The following is an 18,053-nucleotide window of genomic DNA, read 5'->3' on the forward strand; positions in this document are numbered from 1 at the left end:
GAGTATGACCCACCTGCAAACGCCCCGAAAAGAATCCTAAAGACTGTAGAAAAGAATCGACAGAAAGGAAGAGAAGAGAAATCGTCAGCTCACTTGACAAGCTTCTTCAACGACCCAAAGAAGCCGCCTCCACTGCCGCCATTCGTGTCCTTACCCTTCTGTCTTTGTCGCTCTCGGTCGCGTTCTCTCTCCTTCTCCCTCGGTCGACCGCTCCCACTACTGCGGTGTTTGCTCTCCATGACGCTATCCCTTCTCCTGCTTTCTTCCGCAGCAGCAGGCGCCCTGCTACTGCGATGCTTACCTTTGTCGCCGCGCTCCTGATCCGCGACCCTCCCCTTGCCCCGATCTTCTTTCCTGTCGCTCGTTCCGCCGACGAGCTCGTCCAGCGCGGCCGAGTTCCTTCGTCGCTGATGATGTCGCCTTTCTCTGTCTCCGCGCTCGCGCTCGCGCTCCCGCTCGCCACCATGGTGCTCGCGTCGTCGGCGATGATGGTGGTGTTTCCGCCGCTCTGACGACCCGCCGCCGTGACTGGATTCCGGTCCGTCGCGCTCAGCTTCACCGTAATCGGCAAAGGTCGTGGCGCGTGGCAAGGGCGGCGGGACTTGGGTTTCTGGCTCTGGCTCATGAAGTGATGTGGGCTCTGCTTCTTCATGCACAGGCTCCTCGGGCGCCACAACGTCGACCGGCGCATCTTCCGGAATCGGGTCGTGGAGGGCAGGCGCGTCGTCCAGCGAGTTTGTCGTCGCCTTCGAAGCTCGCCGCTCGGCCCTGCGCTCTTGGTGTCTGCGCTCTTCGCTGGGCGTCCGGTGGTGTTTGCGGTGCGAGCTGCTGCGATGGACGGCGCTCGGCCGACGAGACGGCTCTCCGGGACGCTCTTTTGCCTTTGGCTTGCTGCTCTCGCCGGATCTTGATACGACGGGCTCTGTCGTGGAGCGGTTCAGGCCAAATAAACCGCCCATGAGACTTTGCCGTTTGGGAGGCGGAGATGCTGCGCGAGGCTTGACCGTGGTCACGTCCTCGGTGCGTCTGCGTCGTGGCTTCGGCGGGATGACTTCTTCTCTGACGACTTCGGGTGACGGGGCAGTTTCCTGTGGCGGAACGGCAGGTGGATAACCGTCTCCCTCTGCCATCGACACACGTCTTTCCCGTTCGCGATGCCTGCGCTCACGCTTCCGCTGCTTTCGCGCCTCTTCTCGCTCCACCTCCTCAAGTCGCTGCCGCTGCAACTCTTCCGCTTCTCGCAACTTCTGCGCCTCACGCTCCATCCGTCTCTTGCGCTTCTCCTCTTCCAGCCTCCTGTGCTCTTCCTGCCTTAGGCGCTCTTGCTCCCGGAGACGAGCCTCTTCTTCCATCTGCCGCTGCTTTTCGCGTTTCGCAGCAGCCTTTTTGGCCTCGTGTCTCTCGTGTCTCTCGTGTCGCTCACGTTCGGCTTGCGCAAACTCCCGCACCTTCAACTCGGCGGCCGCTTGCTCATCGCGCAGTCTGGCTTCCTCGACCTCGGCAGCCTCGCGCTCTCGCCGCTCGCTGCGACGGCGTCTCCTTGCCTCATCGTCATCCAGATCCGCGGGAACATGAGACTTTCGGCGCTCCTTTCTCCTCCGATGCCGATCTTCCCCGTCTTCATATTTTCCACTCTCTTCGACAGCCTCGACAGGGATAGCAGCTCGCCGGAAACCTTTGTCGACGGTAGTCCTGCGAAGGAGAGGAGGAGCCTGGTCACGACTGGACGACGACATGGTGTAAGAGCCTTTGCCAGTGCTCGTGGTGCTGTGGCGCCGCAGATGCGGATAATCATGATATGACACTGAGGACCGTCGACGATGCTTGCGTTCTTTGTGTGGCTCTGAAGGCGACTGAGGCAGGTCATCAACCCGCTCTGGTATGCTTTCCGCAGGTGGGGTTTCATGTGCCGGGGCTTCCGGGTGGTGTTGTTCCTGTGGTGCCTCAGGCTCCTTTCCGGTGCTAAGCGGAGCAGATGTCTCCAAGGCAGGTTCATCGACTTGTGACATTTCGGTTGCATCTTGATTGCTGTCAATGGGTGGCTCGACATCTAGTGGAGTGGGCGCCGGCGGAGATTCAACAGGAACACTTGGCTCATGCTGTTCTTCATCGACAGGAGGCTGATTCTCCGCGTCTTCAACAGGCTGTTCATCATGAACATTGGCGACATCAACTTTTGGAGCTTCCGTCGCATCGATATCAGGCGAGGCAACCTCCTGAATGTCTGCCGCGTCCTTGAGATTGCTGACTTCTGTGTTTTCCTCAACTGCCGCTGTCGTCTCCTCGGTCACTTCTGAATGTTCGGCGGGTTGAGAATCTGGCGTGCTTGCAGTGACTTCATCAGCCCCCTCCTGTCCGGCGCTGTCACCCAGCTGGGCGACAGGCGAGTCGTCCTTGAGCACAGCTTTTTCCTCGTTGCCTCCTTGCTCTGCGGTGTGCTGATCGTCGTCCTTTGATTCTTCATTTGGAGGTCCATCCGCTGACAAATCCTTTGCAGGAGGATCACCACCATCTCCCTGCTGTTCTTCAGCAACAGGCGAGTCGTCCTTGGGGATAGCTTCCTCGCCAATTTCTCCCGGCTCTGCAGAGTGCTGTTCGCCATCTTTCGACTCATCATTCGAGGATCCAGTCGCTGGCAAGCCTTCCGCCGGAGGATCACTGTCATCTCCCTGCTGTTCTTCAGACGCCGTGGGCATGTCGTTCTTCTCCTCTTGACTCTGCGTCGCAGCCTCAACGTCGTCGGGCGATTCTTCATTCCCGTCATTTGGCACTGGTTCCACGTTTGCGGGTTCATCTTGGTCATTCTTGTCGTCTCCGCCACCTTTTTTTGCCGCAGGACTCTCGCTGTCGGAAGATTGTTCAATGTCGATGACATCCGCTTTCTCGGGAGCCCCTTCGCCGCTGTCCTCCTTGGGGTCGCTCTGGATCGATTCCTCTGTCGGTTCTGTGTCCGCACCGCCGTTATCCTCGGACGACCCGCTGGCTTTCGAAGCCGACTCTGGCGGAGAATCGCTTTCTGGTTGATTGCTGGGTGATGCGTCGGATGGCGTGTCGATGACGTCTTTTGGAGGCGGGTCGCTGATTTCTTGACTAGATGCTTCAGGAGGGTCTTTCGCACCGTCGTTTGGTGGAAGGGCTTCGCTTGTTCCTTGCGCGACAGAGCCAGAGTCATCTTGGGCTGGCGCGTCCTCCTGCTGCGGCGCTTCTTCTTTGGCGGTAGAGTCGCCGTTGGCACCTGCGCTTTCGCTTGAATCTACCTCTGCGGTTTGAGGCACGACGGCACTCGACTCGACAGCTTCCGATACTTCCTTTTCGCCGTGATCCACTGGCTCCTGCATACTTGAGTCACCGGCAGCCAGTTCCGGCGACTGGGCTTCATCGTTGTCAACCGCTGTCGTCTTCATCTCTTCGTCTTGGGGCTCTTGCTGCGTAGAGTCGGGCACAGCGTCTTCAGGCTTTGATTCAGGCAACTCCTGCCCGTTGGAGGGCTCCGGAACAGCTGTTTTCTCACCCGCAGATGGCTCCGAGGACGACGGCGGTGGTGGTTGTTCCGGCGGACTCTGGCTTTCAGACTCGGATGCCTCACTCTCGCTCTGAGACTCGTCCTCCTTGTCGCCGACTGCCGCAACTGCGCTGCTAGCGATGGACAGAGCATCGTCGTCCTCGCTGGAAAGATCCGATTCGTTTTGGTCATCTAAGGCTTGCTCATCGACAGCGCCTTTGACTTCCTGGCTTCCTTCTTGCACTGTAGAAGTGGCATCCTCGGCGCCTCTCGTTTCGGGGTCGTCGATGTCCTTCACTGGAGCGGCATTTTGTGCGTCGGCCTCGTTTTGATCATCATCGGTTGGCTCGTCGTTTTCACCTGCCACTTTCGCGTTCTCTGTCGGTGTAGGGGTGGCAGATGCCTGTTCTGCTTGCTGGATTTCTTCACTTGGCTTTGCCTCGCTACCATCATTGCTGTCCCTTGCGGGAAGCTCGGAGTCATTCGGAGAGGCCTCTGGCTTTTTGTCGTTGCCCTCGGAAGCGTGTTGCCCATCATCTTCACCTGAGCTTTCGACCACTTGTGCGCCAGGTTCTGGAGCACCCGTGCCTTCCTTATCAGAAGGAGCCTCCTGTGGCCCGTCGTCAGATTTGGCGCCTTCTGCAATGTCTCCGCTTTCCTCGCTGACTTGCACAGACTCATTCGCGACGCTTTCAGGCTGCGTTTGGGACTCAGGCTCAGGTTGAGGCTCCGACTCCGGCTCTGGCGGCGGCGGTGGCGGCGGGTTCATGATCTCCTCCATGATTCTATAGTCCGACTCGGTAAAGTGCTGCTCTTCAGCCTCGGGAGCTGCTTCCTCTTCAGGCTGGCTTGCAGGCTCCGTGGCGTCAGGTGGAGCGGGTTCCTGGTTTTCTTGGACGCTGTCGGGCTCAGTGGAGGATGCAGGCTGCTGCTGTTCTGGTGACTCGGGTTTCTGGGCAGGCTCTTCTTCATGTGCCGAGGTGTCCTGCTGACTATCTGGCGGTGCTGGGGCGTCCTCCGTGTTGGTGGCGGGTTGGCTTTCATCGGCTTCAGGTGGTGGTGAAGATTTTGAATCGTCTTGCCGTAGCTCGACGTTATCTGAAGACGGTACGTCATCGGGATTTTCTTTGGCTTCGTCCTTGGCTTCAGACTTGTCTTCTCCAGTTCCGTTCTCGGCGTCGCCGCTTGACGCAGGTTCATCATTTGTAGCATCGTCGCCGCCATCCGCGCTGGCGTCGTTGTCTCCTGCTGGCGGCTGCACGCCATCAGAATCAGCATCCTTGTCTTCTACGGTTTCTTTCTGCGGTGTGGAGTCGCCTTCATCAGATGCCTCGTTTGAACCAGCGTCTGGCGTCGGATTCTGCTCCACCGCCTGGGAGCTTTCTTGCTCTTCACTCGGCTCATTCCCTTGTCCATCAGCACTCTCATGATTCTGATCCCCATTGGCAGGGGACTCAGACTCGCCCGATTCCACACGAGTCTGGGAGTCATTGGTACCGTCACCATTTCCCTCAACAGCTGCAGCATCATTGGCGTTTTCAGGTGGCTCCATGGTGCTCGATTGCTCCGGGCTGCCCTCCCCACCGTCGTGTGTCTCGTCGGGGTTCTGCGAAGAGCCTGAATCATGCTGAGCCTCAGCCGAACTCTCGGCAGAGTCTGCCGGTGCGTTTGGGGCATCTTCAGCGGTATCAGGTGGGCTCGAGGCTTTTTCGTTTGCGGAATCGGCGGTTGCGTCGTTCGGGGCTTCCTTAGTACTGTCGTCATGAGGCTTCTCGGCGTGCGGGTCTCTCTCCTCTTCATTTTGCTCTTGATGGCTACCTCCCGATTCCGCGGATTGGCCATCAGGTGGAGCGTCGGCAGACGGCACTTGGTCTACGCGCTCAGAGCAGCCATCTTTCGCGTCGTTAGCCGCATCCGGCACCTCGGTCCCCTCTTGACTGGATGTCGCGGCGTCGTGCTTTTCCTCCTCGCCTGCCTGCTCTCCACTTCCACCGTGCGACGCATCCTCCGCACCCCTCACATTTTCAGCGGACTCATCTGCACCAGTGCTCTCTTGCTCCGCTTGCCCATCTTGACCATCCGACGCCTGAGCCTCGGGCGCCGCCGGCACGGGTTCAGCGCCCTGGCCGCCCTCACCGTCTTCGTTCGACGAGGCTTGCGGATCTGCGACGTCAGGGCTCTCTTGATCTGATGGCTGGCCATCCTCGTCCTCATCGGCAGTCGGAGCGTCAGGGGCAGCTGGCGGCACGGGATCGCCTTGTCCCCCAGCGGTCGACGGGGTGTCGTGGCTCGAGTCTGCGGCAGATGGCTGCTGTGAGGCGTCGTCTTGAACAGGCTGTTCCTTTCCCGCGGCTGTATCTTCGTGAGCGCCGAGGACTTCTGCTGGCGTAGACTCGTCTGTAGATGGCGGATTTGCAACCTCGGGGCTGTCTTGCTCCACTGCATCATGTGAATCGCTTTCCCTGGGGACGTCAGATGCCGCAGTTGGTGTAGAGTCGGCCTCTTCGGTTTTCTCTGGTTGAACAGCATCGGCAGGGGGCTCATTTGAAGTCCCCTCCGGCGGCACTGTCGTGCTGTCGGCCTCGGGCGGCGGCGCTTGATCACGAGTTGGCGGAGCTTCGGGCGCAGGTGGTGGCACGCTGTTGCTGTCTTCGCATTGGTCGAGCTCGATGATCTGGTTTTTGTCGGCGTTGGGAGGAGTATTGCATGCTTCTTCTGGCGGCGACGCGGGACCAATGTCTATTTCTTGACCGTCGCTTGCACTCGCAGGCGGATCCTCACTCAAAGGCACGTCATCCTTGGTTGTCGGTTCTTCAATACCTTTGTCTAGCGGCTTGTCAGAGTCTGAGAGCTGGTGATCCGGGATATTCTCTGTAGCAGATTGGCGAGATGCTTCCTCATGCCCACCTCCCAAATCAATCGAGCTTCCGTGATCGCCCAGGCTATCGTCAAAAGGTGGTACAGTGCCACTGACGTCTTCGAAATCTACCGGATCAGACTGAGAAATATCTTGATGGTCTTTCGACTGCTCGCTTTCTTCTCCGCCCGCTGATACGTCATCTGTGATTTTCATGTCGTCAATTTTGTGGGTTTCTGGCTCCTGGGTCGATTCTTCTTCGATTGGAATTCCGGCAGGGACAGAAACTCCGCTGACGGCGGCTCTGCACTCACTGCAGCAGTCGTCGTCGTCCACATGCTGCGCATCCAGGGTCTCTGCAGGAAGATCCTGGGTATGCTGGCTTTCTGCATCTTCAATTGCGATGGTTTTGGTAGGAGGGTCGTCGCTCACAGGGCCTGCTTCGTCTGCCACAAGCGGAGGGTCAGACGAAACGTCATTCGTTGGGCTCTCGTCTGGAACATCCACGTGTGACGTGGCCGGCTCTTCGAGCGTAGCCCCATCTTCTTGTGGCTGTGGTGGTTGCAGTGGCGCACTTTCCTCAACACTGGGCGGCTTATTTTCGATCGCAGCTTCAACAGTCTCCACCTGCAGCGCATCGTCTCCAACATTCTGTTCATCTCCAACTTCGCCATTCTTGTCTATAGCCTGATCCGCCAAATTGTCGTCTCCGGTGGCCTGCGGCTCTGGCTGTGGTTCTGGATCCCCTTGTGGCTCCCCCTCCCCTTGACCCAGGCTCTCAGGTCCGTGGTGGCCGTTACTTGCTTCTTCTTGGCCATCTTGACCGCCTTGACTCGGATCGGACGCGACTCTATCTTCGGGCTCGACAGGACAATCGTCGGGAGGGAAGTCAGGCTGTTGCGCTTGCGTTTCTTCTTGTGGGTCGCCGTCGACGGGCGCCTCAGCTTGACTCGTTGTTGTTGGTTCTGCAGGCGCATCAACACGCTCGTCAGCCGATGGGTCAGCACTAACACACGCAGAATGATCAGACGACGGGGGAGGAACTTCGGCATCTTCAGCACCACCGCTCGGTGGCTCGTCAACAGGGGCATCATCGCTGGGGGAATCAGACTTCGTAACTTCTTCAGTTGCTGTGGGCGGGTCCGGAGCTGGGGGTGGAGCATCGCCGCCACTTTCCCCTGCTGCCGCATCTCCGCCGCCGCCGCTCGACTCGGTGCCGCCGTCCTTGCTCGCATCCTTTGCGGACTTGCCCTTCTTGAGGGCGGATTTTTTGGCCGCGAGCTTCTTCCTGGCCTCTTCGGCCTTCTTCTTCGCCTCCTCCTTTTTCTTGGCCTCGAGCTCCTTTCGTTTCTTGGTTTCCTCGGCCTTCTTTTTCGCGCGGTCAGCCTCGAGCTCCTTCTTCTTCTTCGCCTCCTCGGCCTTTTTCTTAGCCTTGATGGCGTCCTCCTCGGCCTTCTTCTTGGACTTCTCAGCGTCCTCTTCTCGCTTCTTCTTGGCCTTTTCAGCAGCCTCCTTCCGTTGCTGCGCGTCCAGTTCCTTCTTCTTCTTGGCAGCTTCCATCCACTTGAGCGCCTGTTGTCTGGCCGCTTCACGCCGCTTCTCGTGGTCCTGTCGCCGCTTTTCTTGCTGCTCTTTCCAAGTCAGGCCTTTGTGCTCGCGCTTCTGGACCAGAGGGATGATGGGCTTCGGTGGCAGTTGTTCTTTCAAGTTCGACAGCGATGCCTTTCGGTTGAGGACCTTTTTGCCCTTTTGAATAGATGTACCTTTTGGGTCCTCAAGTCCATCGGGAAAATGGACGCTCTTACCGCTGCTCGGGGAGGATGGAACAGTGATACCGGGAGGCAGCGGTCCGGGTATGATTTGAATGGGTGCCACTGGAGGAGGCGGCGGGACGACAACCACATCACCCTCAGGGCCAGCAGCCGCCTGCGGAGGTACAGGGGCAGGGGGTTGTGGGGGAGGAACAGCGATGTGAGAGGGCCCTGGGACAGCGGGCGGTGGTTCCGGGGCGGCGACCACTTGTTCATCCTGGTCGAGGATATATGTGTTAGCATAATATGGATCATCAGTCTCTCCGGCCACCTCGTCTATGCCGCTACTTGCATCTGCTCAAAGTCAGCCCTGCAAAGATTGCGAGACAACATTGGTTAGCGCACATTCTTCCTGGTCTTCCTCATCATCTTGATCCTGGTAGTTCCATGGGCTGTAACCCCCATACGCCGAGGGCCCGGCGCCTTGGTTCTGATACCGGAGCGCACTTTGCCATGGGTTTTGCCAAGTAGAGTAAGATACTCGACTCATATCCACCCTGACCTTGGGCTGCGGAGCCGGTTGGGCAAACGATTGGTAATGGAGCATATTGGTAGATTGATGCTGATTCGGCGCTGGCGGAGGCGGCGGAGGCGGCGGGGCCAGATGTTGGTCGGCTAGCTGGTGATGGTAGTCGGACTCGTCGTCGTAGTACCAATCGTCATCCTCTTCATCGTCTGGATGAGGGGCGTGGTGGAAGCCGTTCCACTGGTCAGAGGCTGGAACGAATGGCAAAGTCAGAACGATGCTTGCTGAACCGGTCAGACGAGAAGAGTCGTTTACCCATGATGGACTATATGAGTTGTAAGGCATCAATTGCTAGCGAATGGGCGGAAGAGACGTTGCAGTGAGCGATTGAAGCGACTGCAAATGATCAAGTGGACCACCGGGAATGGAAGGACGGAGGGACGGAGCTTCGTGGCGAGAGCAGAGAGCTTCGTTGTCAAGGCAGAGGCATGCGCCGTCAGCGAGTGGCTGGTCTGCAGCACGCAAGCTTGAGAAGATGGAGATGATATGACAGAAGCGGGAGCGGAGGACTCGAGAAGACAGTGGGCAAATGCAACCGCTGACAGCTGCAGGAGGCTCGTGGAGAGCGACGATGGATTGAGACAACGGTGGGATGGATGCCCTGAGGTTGAGGGAGCATGGCGAGCGATGACATGGTGTCGGGAAGTTGTACCCAAGGCAGTGGAGCCACGTCGAGTCGTTGACAAGCACGAGGATGCAGTTCGTACGGAATACCTCGACTCGCATATGCAGCCCCCGGTCGCCGCAGCGGCTGCGCAACCAATTGGCCGCATCCGCCTCATTCTGCGCCAGACGGGCGGCTTCGACTGTCGACAACATATGGCCGTGGTGTTGACCATCCATCGCTTGACACGCACCGACATCAGCGCAGCGCCAGGGCATCATCTCCATGTCCCATCACATGCACGACCACCAGCTTGTCTGCGTCGAGTCGTCTGCAACGGCGGCGGCTGGGCAATGGTCGTCCATGAAGCGAGATTGTCTGGCCGCGACGGCGAGAAAGCCGCATTGCCGGCCTCAAGCTGTCATGTTACCATGTACTCTTCAGCCGACGCCGTGTTGTTAGACTTGCAATTGATGCGTGCGACAGCATGGTGTTTCTTCGACCCCACACTCTGCAACTCATGGCGCTTGCGGTCAAGGCTAGTCGCACATACGAAAAGGCCAGACTTTGCTGAGGAGCGGCAGTGGATATTGGTCTTTTGTCTCCACAGGCGAGTATGCGGCTTGATTTGTGGAGCTTGGCGACAGAGTTGAGGCTCTGAATCTCTGATTATCTCCAGTCTACTTTGGGATTTTCGATCAGAGTCTCTCGCCTCACGCTAACATGGTGTTTGCAGCGTCTTCAAGTAATAGGCGCAAGCACAGGCTCCGGCGCTCCATCTGTCCCACCCCAGCAGACATGGACTGGTGGCCTGCTCGATGCGTGCAATGAATGTTCAGCACCTGATTCTTCCTGAGTAGATGCCTTGGTCCGCTCTGTTCTGTGTGCTCATGATTAGCTAGGGAATTGCCAGCACGAAGTCGCCTAAGCACCGTTTCGCTGCCGTTTCGATCTTTGCAACGACGCTCGCCGCCGAAGCGAGCGGATGAGCGGTCTGGAAGATAGGGGCAAGGTAGTAGTCACATCATCACTCGGTCTAGGACCCCAGAACTTGCCAAAAGAGGAATCTGTGTTCGCCTCGCCGCGGTGCCGGTGCCGCGATAATTCGGTGACGTTCGTCGGGACGTACGAGGTTCCTCTGCTCCGGTCTGTCGGTGGCAACGAGCGATGGTGGGTCGGCCTTTTGTCAGCAGCTGGCCTCGATGTATCACCATGAGGAGAATTTGGAAATCGGTTGTGCTGAACGTCGAGAACAACTTTGGAAAACGTTATCGAGGCGCGAGTTGCCTCGGCACTTTCTCTCGCCCAGAAGCGCCATCCCTGCTTGGGCAAGCCAACGACCGGACATGGACCCTTTCGCAACACCACCTCCACTCCCCACCACGTAAACGGCTGTCCCCACCAAACCACCGTGCAACCTCCGTCGTCGACGCTATGGCTCTTCTAGCACCCATCTCCGTCGCCATTTGCCCGCGCGCCGTCCTACAAAGGTCCTCCGACCCTGCGCCTGCGACAATGGCTCCAACAACCAACTTCCACCAATCCGCCCTCCCTCGCCATGACCCTCCCGACTTCGACGCGCCAATGGGTTCTCTCCAGGCATCCCACCGGCCTGCCCATTCTTGACGGCCCCGAGGCAACCTTTTCGCTCCAGACTGTCGACCTCCCTCCTGTCGGCGATGGCCAGCTCCTAGTCCGCACTCGATACCTCTCGAACGACCCTGCTCAGCGTGGATGGATTGGATATGTCAAGGCCGAGCGCATGTACATGCCTCCCGTCAAGATTGGCGCTCACATGTCGGGTGTTGGCATCGCCGAAGTTGTCGAGAGCAAGGCTGCGGGCTATGAGAAGGGCAAGCTCGTCATGGGCCTGGCCATTGGCTGGAGAGAATACGCTGTTGTCGATGCGAAGGACCTCTCGCTCATTCCTGAAGTGGAGGGAATCAAGCCGACTCAGTATCTTGGAGCCCTTGGATTTACAGGAATGACCGCGTGGTATGGTCTCAAGGAGATCGCCGAGGCAAAGCCCGAGCACGTCCTAGTTGTGAGCGGAGCTGCTGGAGCGACTGGCAGCATGGTTGTGCAGGTCAGCGAGTCACTCGGAGCATCTTTTGGAACGCGCTAACCTCAAGTAGATTGCAAAGAAGCTCATCGGCTGCAAAAAGGTCATCGGCATCGCAGGCGGTGACAGCAAGTGTGCCTGGGTCAAGTCCATCGGAGCCGACGAATGCCTCAACTACAAGTCTCCGACCTTCCGGAAAGATCTCAAGGCCGCGACCCCCGGCTACGTCGACGTCTACTTTGACAACGTGGGAGGCGAGATTCTGGACATGATGCTTCCCCGGATGCAGCAAGGAGGAGTCGTGGCAGTCTGCGGCGCCATTGCTGCGTACAACTCGACGGAGGGTCTCCATCTCAAGAATTGGTTCGAGGTCATCAGCATGAGACTGCAACTAAAGGGATTCATCCTGCCCGACTTTCTGGCAGCAGGCAAGGCCAAGGAAACCGTCATGGAATTGGCCACCGCGGCGAAGCAGGGGAAGCTCGCGATTGGCGACGAGAACGAGACGGTCGTGGACACCAAGTTTGAGGATGTGCCCAAGACGTGGCTCAAGCTGTTTGAAGGCGGCAACACGGGCAAGCTCGTGACGAAGCTGTAAGGTGGGTGCTCGAAGCGAACGAGATGCAAAAAAAGCAGAGCTGAGCGCTTGCTGCAACATGAGGCTCTCAAGCTGGGCGAAGCAGAACCTTCATAATGAAGCTCGCATTCATTTGAATCATTCCCTCGCCCGAAATTGCGTCTCCGTGTCGTTGAAGTCTCTTGTCCGTCGCTGCCCAACACTTTTTTCCTCGTCCAAAAAGTTTCGCACCTGTCAGGGCGCGCGCATCAGCTCCTGACAATCAAGCTCGTGTGAGCCAGACGCACGTGCGCTCGCCTATCTCATATTCCGCGTCTCGTAGTCTGGCCAAGCCGCGGCCTCTGTGTAACACCTCACGAGAAAAAGGAAAAGTCGTTGTTGGACGCCAAGGGCAAAGTTAAGCGGACGTGGCAACGCCGGCGTTGGCCCTGGGCAACAATCTCAATGTCGCTGGCAGCAGCAGCACGCAGATGGCCAAAGGATCAGACCCCATGATTGCTGTTCGTCACGGTTCCGAGCATCCATGGAGATCAATTGGCAGAAGATCGACGCACAGCGACGACGCACCGGCCCGCTGCGGCCTTCCACACCTTCTGGTACAATGAATCCGAAATAGAAGCCCAGCAAGCGCCAACTCTTATGACCGATCATATAGCAACAGAGCTCCTTCTGACCAGCACGTTGGCGGCGTTTGTTTGAGGTGCTTACTTCCGTATCAGGCACGGTGTTGATATAAACCAGGGGAGGGCCGGTCCTTCCACCTGAGCGCCCGACAACAAGGAACCTCCACACCCCCGTTGTACGCGCGCAGCATCACACGGACCAATCGTGCCTGGACTCTGGCAAACAAAAGCAGGCTTGTCGATACAGATTTGCTGGAGCTGGATGACTCTTTTGTTTTCAAGCGCGACAACAACACTGCCCTGCCAGTGGAGCGATCGACAGGCAGCTGCTCAAGCGTGGCCGTTGGAACCTGCAGCTCGACCGGTACAAAAGGGCCTCTTGCGACAACCAAAACCCATCTTCATTTCCATCAGCATCTTCTTCACTGCTTCTCAATCTATATTCGGTTGTCCACGATCGCCTTATCTTACAATATCCGCCCGCAACCCTAAACGGCGAACCTCCGAAGTCTAAAACCTTGCCGAACAAAACTTCCCAATAAAGTAACCAACGGCACCGAAAAAGCCTCACCATCACCCCAACACCTCTTAAACGATCCGGGAACCGCCCAGAAGCCATCTCGCCGCCGATCACCAACTCTCGCTACATCATCCCTCGCTCCGACAACCACTCTCGTTACAATGTGCGAAGAAACCAAGGTGTACTACTCGTGCGGCCACTCGGGCGGCACACGCCAGCGCTGGTGCACCCCCATCCGCAACCGCAAGGGCTTCTGCCTCGGCATCAGCGTCGACCGAACGACGATTCCTCAGAAATGCGCCTCGTGCAAGCGTGCAGAGGAATGGGCCAAGTCGCAGCAGAAGAACCAGCAGCAGCAGAGGTAAATATGACCTGCCATCCTTTCGACGGGCTGCCTTGCACCGGCGGACCCAACTTCTCTGGCGCCAATTTTTTCTGATTCGAGCCTCGATGCATGAAGCCTTGCCTTGTAGGACGACACTACTTTTCCACACACCCTCTTGCCTTTACTTCTCTTCAACCAACCGGCGTTCGAACACTGGAGTCCAAAAAGAAATTTGCTCAACGGGAACTGGACTTGGGGAATGACGGAAAACCCTTTTTTTCTTGGAGTTTGCGGATTCGACTGGATACATTCGACCGACTTGTTGGCGCCAACATCGACGGCCTCTTCTGGATATGATTATGATACCCCCTCCTTTGACGGCCTTTTCCTCGAGAACTCTTTATTACGGTCGGTCTGCGCCAATGCAGGCAATACTACTACTTTGACGAGGGCGGGCTTCACGGATTCTTTCTTTTCTTCTTCTTATTCAAGGCTCGTTGTTTTAATGGCGAGGCGGTGGCGCCTGCTCTCCTTCGATAATTTCTTAACTGCTAATGGGTAATATTCTAACACCAATCACTCATTGCTCTGCTCTGCTGTGACACTGCTGCCTTTTGCTCCTCCATCGAGACTGCTGGTCCCTTTCGCACTGAACAACACGACGCTCATGGCAGCGGCTCAGCACAAGGCCCACCACCCGCCGCAACGCTACCCCTTCACGCATCCATGCCTGTCTGCAGCATCTTCCCCTTTCTTTCCCTGGTCGCCAACAGGGTCCTCCCCACCATGCCCAGCGTGGCGCTCGTACCGTGCAAATGACAGCCCTCGAAAATAATCCTCGGCACACCACGGCCACCCACCAAGATGCCAGCCGCTAACTACCCGACGGGTGTGGCGCGCGCGATCATCTTGCAGCAGCTGCTGCAGCTCGTCGATCACTGGACGACTGCTGTCGACGGCGGGTGCTCCAATGGCGAGCTGGACACACATTTCTCTGAGGCGGGGTCGCCGCTCTCTGTGCGACGTTTGCTGCATTCGTTGTTTTTTTGATGAGCACAAATTGCACGGCACGACTGACTGGCTGCCACCTTACCGCACCTCACACCTCACGACGAGGCTCCTCCGCCAGCCAAACCCGCGGCTAACCATCCACCCAGCCTGCCTGTCCGCTCGCTCGCTCTGTCGCACACTCCAACGCGCGTGCATACACGCGGACGTCGACTTTCCGGGACACACAGCAGCAGCCGACACGAGACCTCGAGACGAGCAGCCGACGCAGCTGCAGCAGTCGCTCGCGGTCTAGACAAAAGACAGACCCTCGTCACAGGGAAGGCGGACACGAACGGACTCTTCATTCAATCGCGGGCGTATGTGGCCGCATCCGCAGCCTTTCAGCCTCAGCCTCAGCCTCAGCACGGGAGTGCGGCTGTGCCTGGCCGCCCCTCCGCCGCCCGCACGCAGGGTCTTCGCTGCCGCCCTGAGTAGCCGCATGAGTTTGAGGAGTCTCTGCCGCTGCGTTCCGTCCCGCCGCGCGCGCGCGTGTGTACGCGTGAGGCTGTGGTGTGGTGCGGGAATTGGCTCGGTGCCTGAAATAGACGTGGAGGGATCAGCTGGGTAGGGTAAGGTAGGGTAGAGAGCTAGGGGTACGCGGCGACGGCGGGAGGGTTGGCAGGGCAGGGACGGCGCACAGCGAGCGGTACGGCGGGGCGGTACGGCGGGGCGGTACGGCGGCGTTGGAGAGGGCGTAGTGGATGATTGAGTGATTGATCGCGGAGGCTTGGTGGTGGATCAATCGGTGTGGGCGGTTTGCGGGAGGATGGACAGCGGAGAGGTGTTGTGTCGACAATGTACTGTACTGTTGCGGCGGCGCATTGGATTGATGGACGAGCAGACAGACAGGCGCTCGAGAAGGTTGCTGGCGGATCTTCTGCCTATGACATCTCCCACAAAGAAGAAAACATTCATCAGTCGAGAACAACGTCAACAAGATGCGCGGGTAAAACTGTCAAGCAACTCTTCTCTTTCCGTTCGCCCACCATTTGTCCAAATCAGCCTTCAAACAAGCTGTCCTGGCTCCCCAGTCAGGTTCGCGTTTGCTATGGGCGCTTTGCTGCCGCTGTCACGCGTGTATTCATTTGTTTTCCAACTCTTTCGTACCCCTTCCACAGAAAAATCGCTCCAGTAATACCCCCCTTCTTCCAGTCGCGAATCGCAATCTGTCCCGCCTTCTGCTTCAAAAGACACGCGCCGCCCTGCAGGACCCTGAGCCGCGGCTCGGCCCGCGCCGCTGCTTCCTCTGTCGCAGGTTGCCTTCCTCACAGACGGACGTGTGCTCTTTTTGTCCTTCCTTCTTGTATTGTTTCATTATGGAGTTGGCGTGTTGCTGAGCTGGAGAAGGCGAGGCGAGTCAGCCATCGCTTGGGGGGCCGCCGCGGCCGCAACGAGCATTCTTGGTGGGCGACTTGCGCCCGCCGAGACAGGCGTATCTTCAGCCGGAGAGCGAAATTTGCGTAAAAAGTAGTCTTTTGAGAGTTTCACGGAGCAGAAGCATTTCGAAGTAGTATCCTGCGGCCCGCTATTGGATTGAAGTCGAAGAGCGACGTCGGTGGCTGACGGCGGGCGACCGTGGTTCTCTCGCTCGCCACGCTAGCCGAATCTGGAAATTTCTTTGACCTCATGTCTACCCACGATGCTAGGACAGCGCGAGAAGTGGACCTTTTGTGGTGGTATTTTTTTGGGTCCTCTGGGACACCGCTTTGCTTAGTATATTGTACCAGTATATCTGGGAAAAGACTAGAGTTTTCTGTGAAAGTGATTGGGGTTCTTCAATATTCACTTCACCACACGGCAGCTGTAGGTAGGCACATGGATTTTATGCGCGCCTGTGTGCGGAGGGAGCCTTCGGCTGCCGCGCGCAGTCCTGCGCGGAACCTCAACACCACCATTCGCATCTTAGGTTACGCGCACCACGCCGACATAAGCAAGATGCGCACGATTACGAACAACACCATCATGGCCGCCTCTCGCTCACCGTCACCTCCCGCACCCGACAACGATACCTCCTCGTCTTCAAACGCTGCCGCTCCGCCTGTTGGTCTCGTTCGTCGTCTGACCAAGAAGCTTCGGAATCGCAATCACCTTGCCGCAGCTCACGATACCTCCCAAGGCGACGCTACCACCACCACCACCACCGTCAACAAGCCCTCCGTTGACGCCGACGATACCTCCCGGTGCGCCCACCAAGAAGACATCGCCGCCTCCGCTTCCTTCCACGACGACGACACCACCACCGATCCCTCTCACGATACCACCGCCGCCTCCATGTTCTCCTCCTCTTCCGCCGCCAACACTGTGCCTTGCGAGCACACCACCACGTACCCCGACCCGGCCGTCGACTACGCCGCCAAAGCCCGCGAAGTGACCATCGCGATGCTCTGCGACAGCCGCCTGTCGGCGGAGGAGCGCACGATGCTCCTCGAACAATTGAGCCAGTGTCTCTCCTGGCCCAACGCGCACCAGCAGGCCGCGTACCTGCACAAGAAGCTGAGCGACATGGCCGAAGAGCTCGCCATCGCCATGGCCGCCACTCAAAACCCGACCGCCCGCCGCTCGCTCCTCCACGGCCTCTGCATGAACGCCCGCGGAATGCTCAACCTTTTCGAGGTGGCTTCAGTAAGTCGGCGTGACTTCTACTGCCCTCCATGTCCTTCTTTTCCGTACTGACTGCTGACCTTTCCAGGCCCCCATCGAGATGAAGGCCGTCGACCAGGCGAAGCTCTGCCCTTGCAACGCCCTCGGCCACAGCTGCCGCATCCCCGCCTGCTCCTACGAGCACTTCTGCTTGGCCGTCGGCCTCGACGCAAAGGCGCGCGCCGAGCACGGCCTCCTCGCCATGGCCGATGGCGAGATGCCGCCCCCGACCATCTGCCCGGGCAGCTGCCGCCTCCCCCACGGCCTGCGCTGCGCCGATCTCGTCTGCCAGCTCTACCTCGACAACCCGGCTGCCCATGAGCGCCTGTTTGGCCGCGGTGGTGATGGATTTGGCCGCTGTGCTCTCGGCCATAGCCAGCCGGCCCGCCGTTGGGCCGTTCTTGAAGCCCACCGCAGCTTGTGTCCGGCTGCTGCTGCTGCTGCTGCCCCTGGCCAGGGCGACGCCCAGGAGGAGAGGGAGGGTGAGGAGGACGAGGAGAAGGAGAAGGAGAGGGAGGAGCTGGAGTCTCCGTCCAGCTCGGGTCGCCGCAACCCCGTCGGCCGCCTCATCGAGGACGCCGGCGTGGCTGCCAAGCCTGAGCTGGCGGAGAGCTCGAAGGCGGGAGAGAGCTCGGGTGCGGTTGGTGGAGAGAGCTCGGCTGGTGCTGGTGGTGCCGTGGCGACGCCCAGCAAGAAGAAGAGCCGTTGGAACTTGCGCGGTCTCCGCAAGTAGGGGAGGAAGAGGAGGAGTACGAGAGAGAGGGATGGGCCATGAGGGAATGAGAGGATGAGGGGGACGGAGGGGCGGACGGCGATTCAATTCTTGTACAGTAGTTCCAGCATGAGTGGACCAGGGGGTCCGCTCCACACCTATCCAAATCAGAAGATGTACCATTTCATAAGCCCATGGACCTGCCATTACCATTTGAACAAATACCTGTACATTGCCCATTAAC

General features: G+C 58.4%; 2 protein-coding genes across 2 annotated transcripts; both read left to right on the top strand.

The window, feature by feature from the left end:
- Window positions 1-10,858: 10,858 nt before the first annotated feature.
- BKA78DRAFT_252511 (uncharacterized protein) lies at window positions 10,859-11,960 on the top strand (the record flags this gene model as incomplete). Its single annotated transcript, XM_066884744.1, has 2 exons — window positions 10,859-11,386; window positions 11,436-11,960. 2 exons carry the CDS (start codon window positions 10,859-10,861, stop codon window positions 11,958-11,960), a joined length of 1,053 nt encoding a protein of 350 aa, XP_066743848.1.
- A 4,176-nt stretch (window positions 11,961-16,136) lies between these two features.
- On the top strand, window positions 16,137-17,606 carry BKA78DRAFT_317783 (uncharacterized protein). Its single transcript, XM_066888736.1, has one exon. The coding sequence runs from the start codon at window positions 16,273-16,275 to the stop codon at window positions 17,128-17,130; it is 858 nt and encodes a 285-aa protein (XP_066743849.1). The 5' UTR covers window positions 16,137-16,272; the 3' UTR covers window positions 17,131-17,606.
- The last annotated feature ends 447 nt before the right edge of the window (window positions 17,607-18,053 follow it).

The sequence above is a fragment of the Phyllosticta capitalensis genome (assembly GCF_038381095.1).
Source record: "Phyllosticta capitalensis strain CBS 128856 chromosome Unknown BKA78scaffold_6, whole genome shotgun sequence".
Lineage (NCBI taxonomy): Eukaryota > Fungi > Ascomycota > Dothideomycetes > Botryosphaeriales > Phyllostictaceae > Phyllosticta > Phyllosticta capitalensis.

Coding starts and splice junctions, on each gene's coding strand:
- BKA78DRAFT_317783 (XM_066888736.1), top strand. CDS start 16,273: ATGGATTTTATGCGCGCCTGTGTGCGGAGGGAGCCTTCGGCTGCCGCG.